This window comes from Octopus bimaculoides, chromosome 23, assembly GCF_046866305.1.
Source record: "Octopus bimaculoides isolate indiv1 chromosome 23, ASM4686630v1, whole genome shotgun sequence".
Lineage (NCBI taxonomy): Eukaryota > Metazoa > Mollusca > Cephalopoda > Octopoda > Octopodidae > Octopus > Octopus bimaculoides.
The window spans coordinates 37,184,979-37,204,851 of NC_142950.1; the positions used below are offsets into that span (position 1 = coordinate 37,184,979).

The 19,873-nt window shown below is 34.4% G+C and overlaps 1 protein-coding gene across 4 annotated transcripts in view; it reads left to right on the forward strand.

The window, feature by feature from the left end:
• Positions 1-19,873, forward strand: part of LOC106873966 (inter-alpha-trypsin inhibitor heavy chain H3) — a 27,859-nt gene continuing 7,986 nt past the window's right edge. Inside the window, exons 1-11 of one of the 4 annotated variants that reach the window (XM_089340285.1) lie at positions 1-434; positions 6,618-6,778; positions 9,041-9,121; positions 10,502-10,719; positions 11,091-11,257; positions 12,072-12,357; positions 13,652-14,349; positions 15,701-15,758; positions 16,559-16,642; positions 16,926-17,039; positions 17,321-17,665. In XM_089340285.1, the coding sequence (XP_089196411.1) occupies positions 375-434; positions 6,618-6,778; positions 9,041-9,121; positions 10,502-10,719; positions 11,091-11,257; positions 12,072-12,357; positions 13,652-14,349; positions 15,701-15,758; positions 16,559-16,642; positions 16,926-17,039; positions 17,321-17,665 (2,272 nt within the window). In that variant the 5' untranslated portion in view covers positions 1-374. Of the gene's footprint in view, positions 435-3,237; positions 3,396-4,803; positions 5,536-6,617; positions 6,779-9,040; positions 9,122-10,501; positions 10,720-11,090; positions 11,258-12,071; positions 12,358-13,651; positions 14,350-15,700; positions 15,759-16,558; positions 16,643-16,925; positions 17,040-17,320; positions 17,666-19,873 lie in introns of those variants that run through there. The other 3 variants (XM_089340286.1, XM_089340287.1, XM_089340288.1) reach the window with 3 other exon arrangements.

The window sequence follows — 19,873 nt, forward strand, 5'->3', positions numbered from 1 at the left end:
CTTACTACATGCGATAAATAATGAAAGGATTTGTAACAGGAAACAAATGACTTTTGATTAAGATATATATGTATAATTAGTGTGTTTGTTAAATGTTGCTTGAGAAGATAAGTGCTAATAATCATTTTATTTCTTCACCTTGTCTACCAGCAACTATGAGAAATACACATCACCCTTGTGTGCGTAGTGTCTCTACCTTATCACTCTTCACCTCCACCGGCTGTTTTTATCTGTTGCTTATGATGTCGTTACAAGGCACAGTCTGATTTGGGTCTGGACCTAAAGAACAGCTGTTCAGATTAAATAACAACAGTCGGAGATTTTACTTAGGGTTGGATACAACTCATCGGCTTTTAAATTCTCATCGATATACAATGTTTGTTATAATTCTTATAACTTTGATGTCTTTCCACACTGTAACAGCGGATGACAAGGTAGGGGACACATTTAACTTCAATTCTTTTTTTAAATTTAGATTTTATTTTCTAAATTTATTTTTGTTTCATAAGGAAATAATACTTTCTTGCTAAGGCGCGAAGCTAAAAATCTATGTGAGAGGTTACAAGTCGAGTAAATCGAATTTTACTGGTATTTTATTTTATCAACCCCGCGAAGTTGACTTTGGTGGTAGTTTAGATTTCCGTGAAGAAATAATGATTGTTAACTCAAGTAGTTTTGTTATCTGTTTGGTGGGAATCGGGGTTGAAGTGGCTATCGGCGAGCTGAGTTCACATCCTGGGTTGGATTCGAGAATATAACTTTCTCAATTTTCTTTCATTAATACTTGAAAAAGAATAAACCTCACAACATCCCCATTTACCTGAATACATACAGGCTTCTTTCGTAAGGAAGAAACAGCCGAATGGAAATGGATTTATAATCCAGAACTGAATCTAATCCTTCGTCGGCTGTGATTCTTTAAGCTGTTTTGATCACCCCTCCCCTCCCGCCGTTTCCACCACTGAAATCAGAGTCGACTTCAGTGGTTCAAATCTCCAGGGATGATAAATATGTACAATTAATTTTTAATTATCTTCTGTAGTAAAATCTTCACAGACAACAAAGCTTTCCCATTATCGTAGTTTTAGATAACAGAAAAGAAAAACGAAAGTTAAGCAACATTAAATTAGCAATGCAATACTAATCAGCCAGAGGTTAAATGAATTTAATTGTTTTATAAATGTTTGGTTACAATATCAAGTTTGTAAAATTTCTCTGAACATTGAGTAACGACCTGTTGACATTAATTCTTAAATATTACATTATTTGTGGAACCGAACGATTTATAATAAACAAGGGCGCGTACAAACCCTTGTTTTGGTTAAAATGTTTACAATCAGTGAAGTTTGACCCCGAAGCTGTTTGCAGATATAATAAATTGAATTTATGTGACTTTTATTTTATAATTAACAACACGGTGAATTGATCCCTACACATGATTTGTTTATATTCAATTATTCGGAAGTTTTGAAAAGTGAAGTTGAACCGTCCAAGATTTGAATTCAAAACGTGGAGGGGGAGGGGCATTACGATATGAAAAATATATAAATGCAACTCTCTACCAGTTCCGCCAGCAATAATTTAATTATAATTATAAGCATCCACCAAATGATGTAAGATGATATAACAAAGAAAATCGGTGGAAATCACTGCAGTATTGGAGAAATATAAATAAATAGGACAGAACCCCCCCCCCCCCCCCGCGACAAGGGTTTTTTTATTTTTTGTCTCCCTCCTTCTTTTAATATCTCATGCGCTTGAGAAAATGTGAAAGTTACATTATCTCATTTTCCCGTTTCCGTGAATTCAAAGTTTATGTAGACAAGTCTTAAAGCAAGCCCCTCGCCAGACTTTGGTGTCTGGGGGTGCTTCTGAACGTTTTAGGTAAGTACTAATGTCTAATAATTCTAAAGCAGGAATTATTAGTAAATCTGAGGGTGCCCCATTGAATACTGAGGGTGCAGTGCCGCCCAGTACGCCCCCTTAGTGACGGGCATGTATTGGAGCATATTTGGCATATTCTAAATGAAACATGCCTTGGTACATGCCATCTGTTATAACTTTTCCAGGATTTGGTGGAATTTACAATTATCGTACTCCTCACATGGTGTAGTGGTGGTGATGGATCAGATGAATCCCTTACGGGGTGGGTGCATACCAGGTGCAACGGAGATTTGGGTATATCCTTCTCCTGTGAGGCAACATTTTGTATTTAGAGTTAAAACCACTGATAATATTCAGTCTTTTACCAATTACTATCCATTAATTAACAATCTCAATCAAAAAAATGAAGCATATTACATACTCTTACTAAATTTCATAATTAACTTAATATAGTCGGCTCTCTACTCTGCAACGAATCGGGATATATGGCCATTGACATGGGATATTAAAGTATCAGCATTATATGATGGAGTCTTTCAAAAGTTCTGGTGCTAGATCGGTCATGGACAAACTGTGGTCCGCGGGACTTTCTGAATGGCACACCTAATGAAAACTTCAGCTTGAATTCCTTTAGTTATGCGGTCCGCCTGATGATCCATGTCTCATGCAACCCGTTTCTCGAAAAAGGCTGTTCACGACTGTGCTAGGACATTCACTTCAGTATGATTAGATTGAGGAAGTTCGTATTTTCAAAGTTCTTGGCAATTTATATCGCTGAGTTTATCGATGAGGGCTGCATTGCAAATTTCACCAGTGTAAATCTGTTGAATTTGATACTTGAAATCTTTGACAGTTGAGCCAAAGCTGAAGGATGATTCACAGCATCTTAACAGCATGGCGAAAAGAACCCTAAGACTTTTGGCTGTTTGAGACGCAGAAGCTTCTGTATTTCATCCCGCTGGCTCACCAGTCGCCACGTATAAAATATGTCTCGTTCTATAAATAGTGCAAACTTTGACAATAACTATTCAGAAATTTTGAAATGAAATTGAACCTCACATTTTATGGAGATGTCATAACAAGAAGTATTCATGTTTGCTCGGGTATCTCTACCAATGGCACCACCAAAACTTGTATCTGGTTGGTTTTCTCCATCTCCATTATTTCTTGTTCCTTGTATTGTGGGACGAAACTCTTTACAAAAGGATCATAGTGGCTGTTATATGTTCATATCTATGTGCATGCATAGGTATACGTATATATGAATACATCTTCACTAGTAGTACTATTTCGTTAAGCGCATCTACTAAGCAGTATGAACTGTGTTTAAGGCAGATGCGCACAGCGTGTATCACTCCGCTATAGACACTGTTTAAAGAAAACACGTAGAAACAGAACAATGCCTTCAGTGAGTTGTTTATTATCCCACAAAGAACAAAAGAATACATAACAGTGGCACAACTTGAAAAAAGCTTCTTGTTGGCCATTGTGCTTACTGTGCAGTAAATGAAGTAAGTGAAATAAATCCGCTGGTCATTTTATGAGCAGACATTTTATGAGCAAGTCAATGGTGGCGGGGATGGGTCTTCATGAACAGGAAAGAAGAAAACGCTGCGGAAGGCCTCCTTGTTGCCGATTCAGTGTTCTTGCTGGAATTGTGCAATTAACAAATATCTATAAACATATTTGAGGGCTTTTATTGAATTGTAAAACTTGAAATTAATGTATATTAAATGCTTTGGTTAGGAACGAACAGTAGGGAACACTCCACCTGTTGTCAATTCCCTACTCTCCAACCAAGATTGGAAACCCACTTCTTCTGTAAGTGGGATAACCATTTCCACCTATTTGGACTTCTTTGACACCGTTTGATGTAGCTTAACAAATTACTTTTTTTTTTTTTTTTTTAGCAAACACTAAACAATAATACAGTAGTCCCCCGCCACATCGCGGTTCACCTATCGCGCACTCAGTACATCGCGGATTTTTCTGGCTAATATATGTAAATTTATATCGCGGGTTTCTGCGGCCGATAGGTATTTATACTTTGGGAGCTTTTGGGACGTAATACCCGTGATAGTCGAGGGGTTACTGTAAATACATTGTTTTTCTTTTAAATGATGTATGAACAACTTGTTATAAGTTCCATATTGATTTGATTTACAAATAATCTACAACCAAAGCATAAATGTGAAATAATTACAAAGAAACATAAAATTGAGAAACAAATTGACGATTAAAACTCGAGATGTAACGAATACTTAAAGATCCTGAGCAAAAGAAGAGATGTTGAGACAATAAGTTCTTTTAAAACATTTTCTTCTTGATTTTAGATCTATAAATGTTTTCATAAAAATTTCTATTTTTACAAAATCGTTTCCAATTGACAAAATTGCCAAAGAATTTAATCTGTCTTGTGTCATGGACAAGCGTAAATACGTCTTTATATTAAAGCTTCGCTTTCTCGTAGCCACAATTATATATACCTTAAGAACATTAAACATTATTTTCAATGCAACCTGTAACATATCCTAACGTTTCTATGGGAAACATTACATCACCTGGAAATTGCAAGATCTACTTCAGTCAGATCACATCTGTTAATCTCACCACTTTCTTGGTATTCTAACTTATCCTTTCAAACATGACATACTAGTCTCAGTTTATTTTTAAAAATCTCCATGTGTTATTGAAACTTTACAACAGTTCAAGTCTGATAAAGGATTAATAGCTGCGTCTACTATTACATTGAACAAATGTTTTCTTTTTTTCTTTTTTGTAATCTTTCTGGGTCATCTGTATTAGAGACTGCGTCAATGCATTCGTATTATTCAAACAGTCTTATTTTTCAATTTATTCTTTTACTTTACAAATGGACTCGTCCAATTCCTTTGCTAATGTTAACACTCTTTCTTGCCCATTTGCACGATAATAAATTAATGCTACCATTAATAAAACAGTGATATTCTGTATAGTTTGCCGCACATTGTACCAACTATGATTTTTTGTTGTGATACAAGAGTCTCTGCTTCTTGTAAGTATTTCTGCAACAGAAGGCGGCATTTCTGAAAGTTCAATAAAGAGCTTCTTGGATTCCTATAATTTCATACTTAACGGCATTGAAACACTAATCTACATTCCCATCGAAATTTTGCATAAAAGTTTTGGAGGCATAGGTTTTGGAGACAATTAAATCGCTTCACTTTTAAAAAGGTTCAGTTCCTGTATAAACCATGTTGAGTTGGCACCTGGCTTTTCAATCCGTGCACTGTGTTCTTCACTGGGTTTAGATACAAGGTTTGGAGCTTCAAAGCTGCTCTTGTTTCTCCGTAGTCACGCTTCAAGATGTTTCCTACCATCATGTCCAAACATATTTTACACCTTTTCTCTGCCGAAGAACTACATAAATAGCTGGGCAACTAACACTGGAGTTATTTCCTTTGCTTCCATGTTCTTGTCGGTGCATTAATTGGTGTTTTCTACTCACGTAATCGTTGAACCTGGAAGGCAGTTAACGTTTTCGATTTAACTTACAAACTTTAGAATCAACCGGTATTTAAGATGTTCTGGGAGACAACAATACATTACACCGGGAAGAACTGGCAATAATTGATTCTTCTGGTGAGTCAGGAAATTTATCTGGCATTTCAGGTAAACTGCAGTTTTCTTTTAGTATGATTTTTGTCAAAGTAATTGGGGCAGAATTTTCTGTATTTCTGTCGTGCAATTGAAGGGAAAATTTTATATATTCGTTTATGTCAGAACAGTGCTTCATTATTTGAAGTGAGGAAATAAAATCCCGATTTCTTGAAATTATATAAACATTTTGAAGGGATATTGTTAGATGCTGATCAAAATGTAAAGTACTGACACACTTTATCTGCTAGTTTCTTTGATGACGAATGCATTGTTGCTCTTTCTTCAATCTAATTGTCTGGAACCACTTGTCTGATGTAATTTTCGTTGTTATAATAGTTAGAAATTGCCAAGAATTCATCAAAGAGAAATACGAAATTTAAAACTACAAAATATTTTGTTACAATTTCACATATCGACGATGAAATACTACCGCCGTTTTAAAAGACATCTTCACGCCTATCTTTTACTGGTTTCAGTCATTTTTCTGCGGCCATACTGGGGCACCGCCTTGAGGAATTTTAGCCGAATTAATTGGCCCCAGTACTTATTTTCTTTTGAGGTCCGTTACTTATCCTATCGGTCTCTTTTGCCGAACTACTAAGTTACGGGGACATAAGCACCAATACCGGTCGTCAAGCGGCGGTGAGGAGAAACATATACACACACACGTGTGTGTGTGTGTGTGTGTGTGTATATATATATATATATATATATATATATATACATATAAGCGCGTGTGCGCGCGACAGGCTTCCTTCAGTTTCCGTCTAAATCTCCTCACAAGGCTTTAGTCGGCCCGAGGCAACAGTAGAAGACACTTGAACGATGTCACGCAGTGCGACTGAACCCAAAACCATGTAGATGTGAAGCAAACTTCTTACCACACAGCCATATTTATATTTAGTAAGTCAATGTTGAAGTTTTTTTTTTAGTTTTATAAAAAAAATTAGCTTCGATTTTTCATTCTTAGAACTTATATGACCATAGACCAACTCAATCTGACCTAGCCACACCTGTGCCTATAATCGATATGTTTGTAATAAATTTTGTTATAAAAATTAAACATTTGATGATGTAATTGCTTCATTTTTCAGTCAGCACCATACTTTAAGAAAGTGAAGATTCATTCCGATGTTCATTACCGATTTTCCACGACCCTGATTACAGGGGAATTGGTCAATGAGAACAAGAAGGCAGAGAAAATTATTTGGGATGTGATTTTACCAGAACAATTTTATGTATCAAATTTCACAGCGTAAGTACTCATCAGTTCGTCGCTTATTTGCCCATATTCTTTTTGAATAACCCTGTATATATGTATATATATATTCCCTTCCATATCGCTAACGCTGATGAGCATAAAGTTATATAATCGGATTGTTACCTAACACGCCATTGTATTCTTTATGTGAAACCAATTTCTAAGATCAGCCGTGATGGAGATTTAATACTATACTTTTATATATATATATATATATATATATATATATATATATATATATATCTATATATATATATATATATACACACATACATATGCATGTTTTGATGCACAGTATAGAATACAAGCTAGCTAGAACGTGTGCATGCACATTTACATGAACACATGTAAATGTGTGTGTGTGTATTTAGATGATTAATACTAAACACAGAGCATTACTTGTATATTTTTTTTTAACTGCGATAAAGATGACGAGGTTACTGTGAAAAATATAGAAATTTGCATAAATGTGTAAGATAGGAAATATATATAAGAATACAAAGAGGGGGCTTTACATATTGTGACTATAAGAAGAGTAACAACAAGAACAGCAATGTGAAGGTAAGACTTGTAAGAACAAGTCGTGGTGTCAATGGTTGCAACAAACAGATTCTTTGACTTGATTTCTTTGCTTTCAAGTATTTTGTGAAATGAGGATGAAATCTGCAGACAGGCATTGACTGCATCTCTGAAATACAAGAAAGAATCCTTCAATGTAAGAAACATGTTCCGGTTGTTACATTGACCACCTGTTGTTTATTTAATGATAAACAGGCTTCGTTAATGATGAATATCTTTTAGAATTAATGATAAACAGATTTAGAGTTCAGTCATCAAGCGACTAAACTGAGTAAAATGGGTTTTTTGTCTCCCTCCATAAGCATAACGTACAATGAAGTCAATGTCTTCATGACAATGAACTTTCATCTAAGGAAAAATATTTCTAGGTTCAGGAGCTGTCGTCATCATCATTTAACATCTGTTCCCATGCCAGCATGGGGTGTGTGTGTACACACATCTACATACAATAATTTGGCAGTGTAGTAAGACTTACACCAACTGCTAACAGTAACTTCTTTTCTTCCTTATCATCATCATCATCAAAGTTGTTCTTCATGCTGCAGCTCTGCCCCCAGCCATCATCATCTGAAATAATTTACTTCCACCATTTAACCCCTGTATCAACAACTACAGAAATACTGTTGGTGTGTACTTTACCATTTCATTTCATATCCTGCAGATGAAATATAAAAACAGTTAACAAAGAATATTAAATAAAAAAAAAAATTTTCTGTCGAATCAGAAAATTATTTTAAGTTCTTAAAGTACTTCATGAAATATCATTGAATAATTTCAATCAAAAAAATGAACTTAAAATTCTTTCTTTTCTGTTTTTGTGGGTCTCATGAGGAAAAATAGGCATGGCCCCCAATTATTGACCTCTGCTGATGCGGTACAAGACCTTAAATTATGCAATAAGAAATAAGATGTTGTGAACGTTTTATGCTTTTCATTAATTAATGACAGAAGTGAAATGACTTCAGCTAACAATGGAAGCTGGGTTGTCATCTCTGCTGGGCAGAAGACTATCTTTTTCTATGCCACTTGCCTACCCAACAGCAAATTTCTGGGTGGCATAAAATAATTTTTCTTGAAGAAGGAAAATTTACTGTTTTGGGCAGTACCTTTCATCAAAGATAGATCTTTTTCTAATGTTACTAAATTAATATATTGAAGCTAATGAGATAGAGAGAGAGAGTGAGTATGGAAGAAGAGAAAAATGGACATCACAAGGCAGAACACTTGTTAGTAGGAAGACAACAGCCAAAGCTATAATCTCCAAAAACATCAATGTGTCCATAAAACTAGTCCTCCAAGGGAGTGCTGAAAAGTTCCTGGCTTTAAGGGTATCATGAAAGGCTTGGTTGGAGACCCAACCTTCCAAGTTCTCTTACAGGGCTTAGAAAAACTGAAGGACCACTTCAATAAGTGTGTGAATCTGAGAGGGGAATATGTTAGATAAAATCATAATTAACTGATCCTCCTCTATTTTCTTTTTATGCAAAGCCAGGAATTTTCCAGTCCCCCCCCCCCTCATATATAGTTTGTAACAAAATGCAAATGATATAATTCATGGTGGGTGTATATATTTACAATACAGAAGAGAAATTAAGGGACCATGAAAATTATGAAAAGAAAATATCATAATTGAATTCTCTCCATTCTATTTTCTGCTAATATCTTCTATTTATTCAGGAACATAGCTGACCATTCATATTATGGTAAAGTGGTGACAAAATCAGACCAGGTGCACAATGCCAGGCGCCAGTTTATACAGTAAGTTAAACTTTAATATTTAAACTGTTACATAATGTCCATAAAATGCTTCTAAAGACACAAGGGGGGGGGGATTATTGACATATTTTCTCAAGTAGACGAGAATTAATTAACTTTTTATTATCTAATGAAGGAAAACAATAATTAAATCAAGTAATTAACCCTTTTGCTGTCATCAAATGAATAACTGTCTCAGTGACATAGATATACAACTGGTAGGTTACTGCTGCTGCTACTAGGCCTGTCTCTTATAACAATTCTGTCTGTGATTTAGATTCTGCCAAGAAGGGAAGCCACCAGCTCCTCCGGCACCCCCCACCCACATACAAATAATGCTGAACTAAATGATTTTTGATGAGTCTTGTTGAGATCTTGGATGAACTCTTTGTAAAGAAGCAGCACTGAAATATTTCTTATTAGTCGAAGGCAGAAAGCCGGCAGAATTCTTATCACTGCAGACAAAATGCTTTGTGGCGTTTTGTCCATTTTTACATTCTGAGTTCAAATGCCACTGGGGTCGACTTTGCCATTCATCTTTTCGGAGGTCAACAAAATAAGTACCAATTGAGCGCTGGGGCCGATGTCATTTATTAGACTTGGTCCTGTGTAGTTGAGAAGCTCACTTTGCAACTATGTAGTTCCAGGTTCAATCCTACCATGGCAAGTGTCTTCTACTCTAGCCCTGGGCCAAACAATGCCTTCTAAGTGAATTTCATAGATGGAAACTGTATGGAAGCCTGCCATATATATATATATATATATATATATATATATATATATGGGTGTGTGTTTGTGTTTGTCTCCACCACCACTTGACAAACGATGTTGCTTTGTTTACATCCTTGTAAAAGAAGTTCAGTAAAAGAGAAACTAGAATAAGTACCAGATTTAAGCAAATTCACCCAAGTACTGAGTTCTTAAGACTAAACCCTTCAAATTTCTTTTAAATAAATGCTGGACATTTTTTGTACTCCTTTCACCCCATCTCTGGTACTTTCGATAAAAGACAACACCCACCTGTTTTAATGTATAGGTGAGGATGGATTTTAATTAAAATCTTCAACAATAATTTTATCTAAGCTTTATCTGTTTTATTCCGTTAAAAATATCAAATCAAAACAAAAATGTACATAAAATAATTCATTATATTATTAAATCCAACAGAATTTTTGTTTGTTTTCAAAATTACACATTGTAATATTTCATTGTAAATAAAACCATGTAAAAGTTAAAGATTTCTGTAAAACAGTTTCTTTTGAATATTTCCAAGTTACAAATTTTTCATCAGATTCTTAAAAAAAAAAATTCTTTGAAGTTATTAAAGAAAAAGAATGTTACTTCCATCAATGATAGTCAGATCTGTTCTTATTTCTTTTGCAGTCCACCAAGGACTTCTCTTTTTACCTTACAGTTAAATATTCCTGCTAAAAGTACAGTAAATATTTCTGTCATTTACCATGGTTTACTAAAGCGAAGACTTGGTCTATATCAACATGTTATGTACTTGTTACCAGGACAAGAGGTGGAAAATCTAGACATTGACGTCAATATTGAAGAAACAAATGATATTACCAAAATAAAAGTACCTCCAATGATGGGTAAGTTCTTCAACACTGTAATAATTATATATGCTGAGACCCCCTTCGGTCATGACTGACCAAGGGATTGCACCTAGAAAGTTACCCTCCCAGGCACAAGTCTGGGCAAGATTGTTTATGGAAGACCAGCAGTCGCATTTGAGTATGGCTTATACACCGGAACAGTTTCAAAGAATTGAGTGGAAAAAGGACCAGGTTGTGAATGTTTTTGTAATATATTTGAATTTATACAGGAAATTAATAATGAAGTTGTACTCTTTCTAAAACCAATTCTGAAAACAATGAAATAAATTTAAAAGTTTTATATTTTAAAAAAGGTTAAAGAAACCCCAAATAACCAGATGTTATTCAAGTTAAATTTTCTGTTTTAGGTATGAATCAACAAGCAACAATTAAAGAAATGACTTCCCGTTCAGTTGCGGTTACTTATTCGGCCAATAAATTCCAACTAAATAATTTAAGTAAACATGTTGTTGGTGAATTTTGTATTAAGTTTGATGTCAAAAGAGGAGAAGACGATGTCAGTAACGATCTTCTGGTAAGTTAATTTTTATATCAGACACTTGTTCTTTTATACTGTTTTCAATACAAATCTATATACTTGCATCTAATATACTGTTTCTAATACTTGTATATTACTTCTGATATATGAAAGAGATTCTAGCTAAAGCAATTAAAAAGAGGGTCCAGATTTGTATGGAAGGTGCTAAGCTGTATGGATGGTCCAGAGTTGTGTGGAAAAGCCAGAGCTATACAAAAGGTCCAAAGAAATCTAACATTAGATTAATGCCTGCAAAGCTATTCAGTTGATCATCAAACCTCGTTACCAATTCTGTCCATCTTCTCTAATTATTTAATTGACAATGGTCTAATCCCGTTTATTACAATTTTTCTGTTGAAATACTCTGTTTCAATTAATTTAGGAAATCATGAAAAGTTTAGTAAAATAACTGTCATTATAAAGCTGGTGTTTGAAACAGTTTCATGAAATTTTGATGGACAGTTTTAATTTAGATCACTCTAAAGTAGGAAATTTGTATCCCAGAACCAGGGACAACTTCAGGCAGGTTGGCACCAAAAGGGTTAACTCAAAGTAATTATGTTTCCCACTTGCTGCAAGTTATAGCAAAGAATTGAGTGATTAATCTCGTACTTCAGCATATCTTGGCGGAGTCTCTTGTGTATGACTAAACAGATTTAATGTTACTGTCAGGTTAATGAGATCATCTAATCAAGAGATACACTGTGACATTGTACCAACGCTTCTGGTTTCTGCATTACACCTAAAACCTAATTAAAGTTTTTAAATTTTGTTATATTTTTATCTGGTATTTTTTTTTTTTTGTTTCCAGGTATCTAATGGCTATTTTGTGCATTTTCTGTCAATTAATAAATGGCCAATTCTACCCAAAGATATTATTTTTGTGCTAGATGTAAGTGGCTCCATGCATTTGACTGGCATGGACAAGGTCAAGTCTGTAATGTACACCATCCTTTCTGATTTGAAACAAAACGATAGATTTGGACTTGTCTTCTATAACCAGAATGTTAATGCTTGGAAAGATGAACTTAGTTCAGTCACAAAGAAATCCATTGATAAGGCCAAAGAAGAAATTGATAAATGTTCACCATTTGGGCGTAAGTAGAATGAAATGAAATTCTAATTCTAAAGTGATAATAATTTTGAAAATAGAAGAGTCTAGCTTTATAGTGATGCTTTCAAACTCTTTCTACAGGTCTGTGCTGTCTGTTTGACTATTTCAACTGCATTGCAGTATTTTTAGCATTAAAGGCAATCTTCTGCATTGAAATATTAATTTGACAAGACAATCTGATTGCTACTGAAAGGTAATCAAAGTAAGATTGGATTAAATTTTGAGCCGTAATATAATATTTCACACAATCTTCATTTTATTTCTGCAGTAATTTAAAATAAAGTTCATGTATTTAAAATTAGTAATGGTTTCAATAAAAACGTCAATAGTTTATATTGAAACCTTAGCAAATTTTAAATAAATCTACTTTAATAAATCTTGACTTCCTAAAACTAATTTCAACCATAATGATGCTAATGGAGTATTTTATAAGAATACAGAAAGTTTGAAGATTGAAATGTTCATGGAAATTGTATCTATAATATTGATAAGAAAGGAATATAATTTAAGGTATTTTGTCTCTGAATTTAAGGTACTCTCTCTCTCAATTTCAGGTACTCTCTCTCTCAATTTCAGGTACTTTATCTCTTAGATACCCAAACAAGATATCTCTGGCCCTATTGAATTATTTCAATCCCTTTTTGTTTATTTTTTGCATTTCTTACAATTAACATGAAGTCTATACTTTCTATTTTCTTCATTTGGCTCCTCACATATCTAACTTTTACAGCAACTCATTTCTATTTTACCTCATTAAATACGTTTGTGTTGTCCTAGTTTAAATAACTAAAATAATGTTTGTAGTTTAGGAACATAACCAGCAATAGACATAAAACTTTATATCAACATTAATATTAATGGCCATGTGATCCTTCACCCCAGCAGGAAAATTACTTCTGTCTATATGATGGTTCATTCAGGATCTTTTTATTATACAACCTTGAGCAAAACAAGGCACTGGGGCCTACAGTATTTATGCAACTATTCAGTGTACTCACATCCTAAAGTAGCACCAGCTACACTAATGTGTTGCACACGATACAGGAAGGAAAAATAAAAAATCATCATGGCTTTGTCTTGTTCTACCATTAAAAGAACAAACAACTTGTTAAAATCGTTCTTTTGCTAGCTTTCTGCTATTGCCACTTGATATACTAATGTTAAAACTGCTGTCTTTAAGTAAAGTTGTGTAGATATTTTAGTTAATAATAAGATATATGCTTAAAATGAACATATGAAATAAAGTATTTATATATTTTTTTTTTTTTGTTTTTCAGGTTCTGATATTAATAATGCCATTTTAAAAAGCTTGTCTCTGCTAAAAGAAGCTGATGAACCTCAGACCACCCGGGCTCAAGCAGTTTTCTTTCTGACTGATGGTGTTGCTTCTGAAGGTGAATTGAAGACCCCTCGTATCCTCGACAATGTCCGTCAAGCCAACACAATGAATGTTCCAATTTATAGCATTTTCCTTGGAGATACAAATTATGAATTGGTCAATCAGCTTTCTTTTCAAAGCCAAGGGCTTTCTTACAAAATTTCATCCTCTGAACATATTCCAACCAAATTAAAAGAGTTTTATGAGCATGCAACATCCATTCTTGCCCTTAAGCTAAAATTTGAATATGCCGATAACGCTGCACTCAAAACAACTTGCGCAGATTTTAAAACTTTCCAGAAAGGCTCTGAAATAGTGGTTGCAGGAACATTATCAGATAAATCAGTTAAAAATATCAAGTCTACATTCCATTGTTCCACATCAGAAGGACTTAAAGAATTTACTGTTGAATCAGCACAGTTACCTTCATCATCTGGAAAATCTAAAAGATTTTTAACAGAAGCTGAACGCCATCAAATTCCAGAGAAGATCTTTGCTTTCTTATCAACCCAGCAAGCCGTAGACAACAGTCTTTTTAATTCAGATGAAAAGGAACAAGTGAAGTGGCAACAAGCTGCTGTAAAACTTGCCCTCAAGGTATGTATACAATAGTAAAAGAAGAAATTTTTTTCCAATTTACCAGCACAAACATGCTGTCTGATCTAGTAATTCTATGATAAAAGGCTTTCTGACCATGGCCAGCCAGTCTTTTTTGCACATTAGGATTTACACTGTCCAACTTTGTGGACTTCTTTATCTTAAGACTATAAAGTGTGTGATTGAGGATTTGGATGCTCTTTCTAGCAGTTTAGATGACTGCTCAGTGGCTGTGTCGGTTATTATATAGAAGTTCTTGTGTTACTGTTTGACCCATCTTCAAAATTCATTCACAAGGCTTTGGTCATAGTTTGGTAGAAGATACTTGCTGAAGGTGTCATGCAGTGGGACTGATCTTGAAACTATAAGGTTGGGAAGCTAACTTCATAACGACACAGTAATACCTGTGCTTATACTCACCTTTAAACTTATGAGATTTTAATACCTTTGTTAGAAATGAATAAATTGCAGTCAATGTAGGAAGGCAATAAAACAATTTAAAAAGGTTTTGGAGGTGTACATGCCAAGCAGGTGATTTGATCTGAGATTGTGTGTTTTAACACAGTGTGGGAGACGCATATTAGTTAATTGAAAATGCTCAAAAACTATTCATTTCGCTTAACTAATTATTACAGCCATGAACAGATTGTGGCCTGTGGAACTCTTTGAAAGACATACCAACAGAATATTTTTTTAGTAGTCTTTTTGATGATGAGCCATGTCTCATGTGGCCTTCCTGATGACCAGACATGGGTTATCTATCCTGCTTCTCAAAAATCGTTGCTCATGCCTGGTTTCTTTGCTTTTATTTGGTGTTGGAATTTTCATTGTCTCAACTGCGACCTGGTCACTACCACAATTCTAATCTATAACGCTTTAGCATTTAAACTGACCATATCAGGCCTAAATATTCTACATGTTTTATGTTCAAACTGACTGGATCCAGCCTCTGACACCTATCCTATAAATATCTTTGTTAAAATAAACAATCACATTGAAATCTTGTAGCTATGATATAATGCAGTCGTTCCCTTGGTGGTCCACAAAGGTAGTACTGGGGGTCTGTGAACTAAATTCAAAATTTCATACACACACACACAAGGATAAGCATATTGAAAGGGGTCTGCGAGGAAAGCTCATTTAAATAAAGGTTGGGGACCACAGATATAATGTATGATAAATTCAAAACAATGGGAATGAATATTACATTTGGTAGTCATCAGAATCCTTAAAGGGTTACTGGAAGGGTTCATTTCTAACTTTATGAAATAAGGGAGATAATTACGGAAGCAAAAAACCAAGTTAAGGACCATCCAATAAAATTAATTATGTTTTATTCTTTCATTTACAGTATAATTACTTGATGTCATTAACTTCAATGGAAATTTTGAAATCTCAGAAAAAGAACGGTAAGAATGGTTTTCAGATACATGGGATTTCCACTTGTTGTAATTATTATAACTGGTTATGTCGATGATGTTGATGCTTAGAAAAATAAGATTTCCCCCATCTTGTTATCTTAAATTTGTTATTGAAAACAGGGAAACTGTTCTTTGCTAAATAACTGTTGTCTTGGGTAACCCTTGATTTCACTGATATAATCCTTAGGATAAACAGGGGAGGGAACCCTAGTGGTTGGGGTCCTATGCTCTCACCACAATGGCCAGGCTTTGATCCTCTGCTTAAGTAAAGAATTTCTGTATAGCAGCCAATTGGCAGGGGTCGTTGAAGCAGTGCATAGATTGCTTTGCAGTGAGCATTTCCAGTTGTTTGTGTTCTGAGTTCAAATCCTGCATAGGTCGGTTTTGCTTTCCTTATTTCAGGATCAAAAAAGGTACCAATCATGTACTAGGGTCAATCCTTCTCTTTCTTTCTCTCAGTTTGTCTCTCCCCCCTGTTTCTAGAAGCTAGCTATGGCCAGACTTGGAGGAGGATGGACTCTGCTCGGTCTAAACAACAGATACTCAAGACAAACATATTGCATGTCACAATGACATCCTTAGAGCCCCGTCATCAGTTGAGGGCCCATGGCAAGATTGTAGAAGTACTATAGAAATGATTCTGAATTTGTATCCTTGAACCCCGAGCAGTTTCAGAAAAGGTTTAATATCAAAACAGATAACAGACCCAATGTTCTCCATTGAAAATTTTTATTTAGACTAGTTTTATTTATTATTATCAGTTAATAAGCCTGGTTGTTTCTTTACAGGAAAATTGTTGGGCCATGGTGAAGTGAATGAACTGTTTCCCTCAGACAGCAGAACATTTGGTGTATATGGAAAATATGGTGGTGGTAAGAGAAAATAAAAAATTCTTTTTAACCTAAAATTATTTGAGAGAGTAATTAACAAGGAGGCTCAAATGACACCAGACCGAATAGAGCTGTAAATTTACTGTGTCATTTGAGCCTACTTTGAGATTAAAAATGTATGTTAAACTAATGCTAGTACAGACATACTACACAGTCATAAATATACACCAACAATAATGAGTCACACATTTCAGCTGTTTCTGTTGATTTTAATTACTGTAAATTTTAATGATCATTAAAATTCCTCCTTTTCTTTCTTTTTCAGGTGGTGGAGATCCTCATTTCATTATGGACATTCAGGGTCTATCAATCCCAATATGTTTTAATGTAGCTGGGCACTTGAAACGACCCATGATCCTTGTTGATGATCCAAGCACACGTTAGAACACTTTTCCCTTTTCCTATAAAGCTTTTCTGTTTTAATATCACTTACAAACACATTTTGTTTCTTATTTTATATCTTGTAATAATTACATCGTACAATAAATAAAAGATGGACAGGCAATTGATAAATGACATCAAAGCATCTAAAAACTTGTACAGAAAGGAATATAAAGATATATAAATTTAGGAGAAAAACAAGAAAGTCAGGAAAAATAGTCACGTGAAAAATATCTGAGATTTAACATTAGCTTTTAACTGGAACTTGTTTCTTTGTAGGTATTAAAGCTGAAGCAGTCATCATTGAAGGTCGTCCGAAACATTGGAAGAGGTACATGGGAGAGATAAAGATTGTTGCTCCTGGACTCACTTTCATAGCAACAACAAAACATGTTCGAATTAACTCCAAACCTTTCTCTTGGACAGTTGAATCGACACTAATGCTACCAACATCAGATGTCATTAACTTTGGAAATGGTAAAAACATTGCTGTCAGAATAGGAGGACTTGTGGAATTTGAAGTCAAAAGAATAACTCATCCAAAGCAAGAAAACCGGACAGATTTCTTAGATTTTTATATTTTGAAAGGAAATGGTTTGTCAATGAAAACAAGAGGAATTCTTGGTAAGAATTTTTGTTCCATCATTTTAATGGTAATATTTTGGTCTGAGTTCAAATTATGCTGGGATTTAACTCGGCTTTTCATCCTGTCTCATCATTATCATATTTATTAAAAAGAAAAAAGTCAGGTACAAGGTTGATTTAATTAACTATAACAAATCACTTGAAAAATTATGCATTTCTACCATAAAAATAATAATAATAATAATAATCCTTTCTACTAGAAGCACAAGGCCTCAAATCTTTGAGGGAAGGGATTAAGTCAATTGTATCGACTCCAGTGCGTAACTGGTACTTATTTAATCGACCCTGAAAGGATGAAAAGCAAAGTCGACCTCAGCGAAATTTGAACTCACAACATAAGATAGACAAAACGTCACTATGCATTTTGTCCAGTGTGCTAACAATTATAATAATAACAACAGGTATTATTATCAGGCCAATTGTTATTTGGTGCTGCTAGATTTGATAATCGATTCCATTCCAGAGGAACAACTGTGGGAAAGGCCATTCGTCTGTAAAAGTATTTCTCATAAGTTTATAAAATCAAAAGAAAACCCAAGCAAAGCAGTAAATGAAATGTTTGTTGTGAGTTGATTCAAGTTTTAATGACAGACTGTTTGTGTTTGTTGGAGATTGGGGTTGATGTAAATGATTGAAATGGATGATTCTTTATATTTTATTATCTCTGGTGTTAAATAAAGCAGAAATCTCCTTATCTTAGTGTTGGAATGAACATCTGCAATGTATCTGTGGTTATTTCAAGTGGTGACAGATAATATCAGAACCTGTAAATTGGGTCACTTCTCTATCTTGCTTTCCTTAATTTATACGTGTTTATATTTAAATGTGTGTGTGTATATATATATATATATATATATATATGCATGTATGTACACACGTGCATTTATATATAGGTGTTTGTAATATATATATATATATATATTGGGGCAGGTAAATTAAGCTGAATTGCTTTTAAATTTTCATTTATTTTCCTGCATGTTTGTTGGATTTTAATGTTCTCAGGTTAACACAGGACTTCTAAAACATTTATTCAGGATTCTGATGGCATTTACCATTTGTATGCACACCCACGCATCCCTCTTTCATTAACTCAATTCGTTAAACTGTAGAACATGTAGGATAGCTGACTGATTGCTTTTACTATTTCAAATCCCATCGGAATTGACTCCAGTTTCATCACTCCATGACCATCAACTTCATCATAGTTTTATGTCTACTTTCCAAGATGGCATGGTTTGGATGTATTTTTGCAATTCAAGTCAGCCCCTGCTTCGAGAAGGGTCATTAGAACATTTGGCTATAGAAACTATATTAAAATAAAACATAGTCTCTAACACCCACCAACCCACAGAATATCCTGGGTGTAGTTGACCATGGTGCCAGTGCTAGAGACTTCTGTCATGCCCTTGACAAGAATGAAGAAGAATCTCTCGGTCCAACACTATTTTCTATGAGGAATGGGTATTTTCTTTCTGGCATCTTATCTCCGTTATAATTTCTCTTCTAGGATAACACCTCATATTTCAGGATGGTCCCCATAATTATCAATCATTGGTTGAAAGATTTTTTTTTTTTGGCAGTTTAATTGTACCCCCGTTCAGTCTGGAGCAGCTATATTTCCAATATTGAAAATGACAAGCTTCTGCATGATCACTCTACCTGTTAGAGAAAGCAGTCAAATTTTCTTAAAACCACACTTTACTATCTTTGAAAAAAAAATGGAAGGATACAGGTAGGGGAGAAGAGCCAAGCAAGGAACGTGAAGAGAGCACAGCATAAACATAGGTCTCTAACTGTTTGTGGTTCTGGGATTGCAGTACCTCCAGGCCCTGTGTATGCCAGTTGGGAGGTATTTAATTATATATATATATATATATATATATATATATTTAATTATATATATATATATATTTAATTATATATATATATATATATATATATATTTAATTATATATTTAATTATATATATATATATATATTTAATTATATATATATATATACTGCGTCTCATTACGAGCCTCGAGTTCTGCTGACCGCTTAACACTGTGTGGTGACAACAACTGAGAGCAATAGTCTAGGTGGCTCAGAACAAATGTCTTCCATAGAATCAACATGACTTTTTGATCCCTTGCACGGAAAGTCCTCAGTATTCACCCCGACAGTTGTCTGCACCTTGCTGTCAACTTG